Source organism: Anoplopoma fimbria, chromosome 11, assembly GCF_027596085.1.
Source record: "Anoplopoma fimbria isolate UVic2021 breed Golden Eagle Sablefish chromosome 11, Afim_UVic_2022, whole genome shotgun sequence".
Classification (NCBI taxonomy): domain Eukaryota; kingdom Metazoa; phylum Chordata; class Actinopteri; order Perciformes; family Anoplopomatidae; genus Anoplopoma; species Anoplopoma fimbria.
This window is the reverse complement of record NC_072459.1, coordinates 691830-695313: the sequence shown is the minus strand read 5'-3', so window position 1 is coordinate 695313 and position 3484 is coordinate 691830. Positions and strand designations below refer to the sequence as shown.

General features: G+C 47.3%; 1 protein-coding gene across 1 annotated transcript; it reads right to left on the bottom strand.

The window, feature by feature from the left end:
* Positions 1-463: 463 nt before the first annotated feature.
* On the bottom strand, positions 464-3484 carry LOC129098026 (keratin, type I cytoskeletal 13-like). Its single transcript, XM_054606972.1, has 6 exons — positions 2936-3484; positions 2308-2390; positions 1886-2204; positions 1670-1795; positions 1294-1583; positions 464-616 (listed from the first exon to the last, which is right to left on the bottom strand). The coding sequence occupies exons 1-6, from the start codon at positions 3404-3406 to the stop codon at positions 520-522; spliced, it is 1386 nt and encodes a 461-aa protein (XP_054462947.1). The 5' UTR covers positions 3407-3484; the 3' UTR covers positions 464-519.

The window sequence follows — 3484 nt, the reverse complement described above, 5'->3', positions numbered from 1 at the left end:
TAGTCTGCCACCCAGGTGCTCCCTCACCATGGCAACCAGTGTGTCCTATGAATATCTCATACAGAGATGAGAGGAGCGATAGCTCCTCATTCTCAAGTGCCCTTTTGGTCACATTTCAAACACCACAAACATAAAAATGTATCAACGCGTTTGGCAGTGTTTTCTCTCCGTTGATAATAATATTTTAGCGATTTGACTCACGTTTTTTTAAATGTACCTCAAATGAACCCCAAACCAACCCTAAATGAACCTCAGTCATAAAGCTGACTTAGAACTGTCAATATATGCGACGTCTTCGGGCAGTAACAGCCACAAAGTCGAAATTTTCTATTTTTTATTAAAATGTAATTAAACTTTGGTAGAGCAACAGCCCCTGGTGGTCAATAGAGGAACTGTAACGTAAGACACTTGATTTGAACAGAAGACACAACAGATGAGGTTTTATTTTGAGGCTTGTCAGCAGACTTTTATTAGAACGTTTGTTTAGGTGACAGCGCCTCCTGCTGGAGCTCACCGGTTCTAACCTACTTCCTCCATGGTTGAGCTCACCACCTTCCCGTCCACGACCTCCTCGATGACCGTGATGACTTTGGTTTTGGTGGATCTGGTGGTCGTGCTGCAGGAGAGAAGCAAACAGCAGTCAGGCTTTCATTCATGATAACGCTAATAATTCTGGTTATGATATTAACAAATAATCATCCTTGAGAAGATTGTTTTGATAAATTTACTGAAAAGATTTGAAGCTGTATAAAAAGAAAAAAGAAATTTTTTTTTGTTTATTCTATTATTACTACAGGTCACCCCTCAACAATCAGCGTAAATATGGCAAAATAAGCAGACGACCGAAACGACCGTTTTGTTTGGAAAGATTGCGTTTTAACACCTACTTTATAAATTTCTCTTTATTTTTGGCATTTAAGCCTTTTTTCCCCCGAGGACCAGTTTTCTTAAATTATGAATTCTTCCCTTTTATTTCTTTGTCGCCACTAAGCTCACAATTTGAATCGACCAGTTTTATGAAATTTGTGAAAAGTTGTTGCAAAAGAACCTTAGAAGTTAATGCAAAACAGCTTTTCAGCTGATGAATAGTGGAATATCATGAATTAAATGTTTCACCCCAGAAGATTTGGATTTTTGTTTGATATCATCATGTCGACCCAGACGCAGTGTTACAGTTATGTGTGAACAGGATCCTAAATATTTGTCATAGTAACAAACATTTCTGACCGTCTTTTGCATTTCTGAACTTGTTGTCAGACGTTTATCATGTAAACGACCCTGTGATTGTCTCACCTGCTGCTTGAGCTGCTGCCACCGCTTCCACTGCTAATGATTACACCGCCACCGCCGCCACCGCCGCTACCACCGCCCTCTCCGTCCAGCAGCCTCCTGTACTCGGCGATCTCCATCTCCAGTCTGGTCTTGATGTCCAGCAGCATCTGGTACTCCTGTCCCTGTCTCTCCAGGTCGGCCCTCAGCTGGGTCAGCTGCTCCTCCATGCTGGTCACCTGCATCTGGTACCCCGACAGCTGCATGGAGTACCGGTTCTGGGTCTCTGCCAGAGTTCCCTCCAGCGACGATTTCTGCGGGAGCAGGGGAGAGCGGCTCGGTTAGTTTCTGATCAAGTCGTTAGTTTCTGAAAGAGAAGACGCTGCAGATAGACGCTTACCATGCTGAGCTGAGACTGCAGCTCGATCTCCAGGCCCTGCAGAGTCCGCTTCAGCTCCGTTAGCTCTGATTTGGATGTATTGATGACCTCAGTGCTGGCAGCGACTTCTTGGTTCAGTGCTTCTGACTGCGTAGAGGACACAAAGCAACAAGCATTTCATCGCCATCCATCCCATAATAGTTGCCGAGATGTTTAATGTGGCGGATCACGTCTTACCTTGGACTGGAACCAGACCTCCAGCTCTTTACGGCTCTTGGCGGCGGATGCTTCATACTGCTCCCTGACTTCGTCTATGATCTTGCTGAGGTCCACTGCTGGAGCGGCATCCACCTCCACGTTCACTTGGCCGCTCATCTGAGTCCGCATCGACAGCAGCTCCTCCTCGTGGTTCTTCTTGAGGAAGATCAGCTCCTCCTTCAGGCCTTCGATCTGCATCTCCAGGTCGGACCGGCTCATAGTCAGCTCGTCCAGGACTCTCCTCAGACCGGCGATGTCGGCCTCCACCGACTGACGCATGGCCAGCTCGCTCTCGTACCTGCTCACACGACAAAGCGTTTGTTTCAAAGCTGTTCTTACAAAAGTCAAATGGAAAACGTGTGAAACTTAAAACTTTAGATTTAACGAATTCATTCACTGACTTGAGCCTGAAGTCGTCGGCGGCCAGCTTGGCGTTGTCGATGGAGAGGTAGATGCCACCGTTAAATTTAGTGGCATCCTGAATCTGGGAGATAAAAAAGAGGAGATAAATGCTGTTATCTTTTAAAGTTCTCCATCTAAATAGAGGGAGAATAAATGAATGCAAAGACAGGAAGCCAGCTCATCTAAAAGGCAGATTTCTCCCGTTTTAGTTTGTGGCTTTTGAATTTTTTAATAGAAAAGGTTGAAGCAGATTTGCAGCCGACTGTCAAACAAACACACCTGAAACCTCTCTTATCTTCTCTCGCTCTACACAATGAGAGAAAATGTCAGCTGTCATTTATTAGTGTCTCGTTACTGTAAATCACCTCCTCGTTGGTATTCGCATGATGTCACACCCTGTGTTGTTGTACGTCTGTGTACTACTAGTACTACTTTAACTATATCACTGAACAGTAAAGAGCTGCTGCTTTCAAAGCTGGTTTTGGTTTCTGAATCAGATTAAAATGAGAGTTTTAACACAAACTACAGTGTTCATGTTTAACTTCTCACTGCATGATCAAATCTACAGCAGCGTGAACAACCAGCGCTTCCTGTTTGGGGGTTCACATGGCTCCCAGGTGGGCTTACCTTTCCGTGCAGCTCTGCGATGGTGGCGTAGAAGCCGCTGTAGTCTCTGGAGGAGGGCGACGACTTGCTCTCCAGGAACTGTCTGATCTTCAGCTCCAGCTCTCCGTTGGCCGTCTCCAGGCTGCGGACCTTCTCCAGGTAGGTGGCCAGACGATCGTTCAGGTTCTGCATGGTGGCCTTCTCATTGGCAGAGATGTCTGCACCGCCACCACCGCCACCGCCTCCACCACCGCCACCGCCACCGAAACCTCCGCCACCGCCAGCACCGAAACCAAACCCAGCACCACCTGCGCCGCCACCGTAGCTGAAGCCACCTCCACCACCTCCACTGCGGCTGCCGCCGGCGGAGTACAAGGAGGAACTTGAGATCTTAACAGAGGAGCCTCCAGCTCCACCGTGCATGGAGCCACCGCTGTAGCCTCGACTTCCGCCCGACATGGAGCTCCTGGAGGAGCTGTAATTGGTAAACATGTTGAGTGGTGATGAGGAAGCTCACTATCTGCTTCAGCCAGAGAGAAGAGAGTGAAGAGCAAGGAGAGCGGCTCCTCT

Bases quoted from the DNA above. Each gene is read 5' to 3' on its own strand.
- LOC129098026 (XM_054606972.1), bottom strand. From the start codon at position 3,406: ATGTTTACCAATTACAGCTCCTCCAGGAGCTCCATGTCGGGCGGAAGT. The intron at 2,205-2,307 runs GTCAGTGAATGA...TCGTGTGAGCAG, and splicing joins GCCGACGACTTCAGGCTCAA to GTACGAGAGCGAGCTGGCCA. The intron at 617-1,293 runs GTGAGACAATCA...TCTCTCCTGCAG, and splicing joins GGCAGCAGCTCAAGCAGCAG to CACGACCACCAGATCCACCA.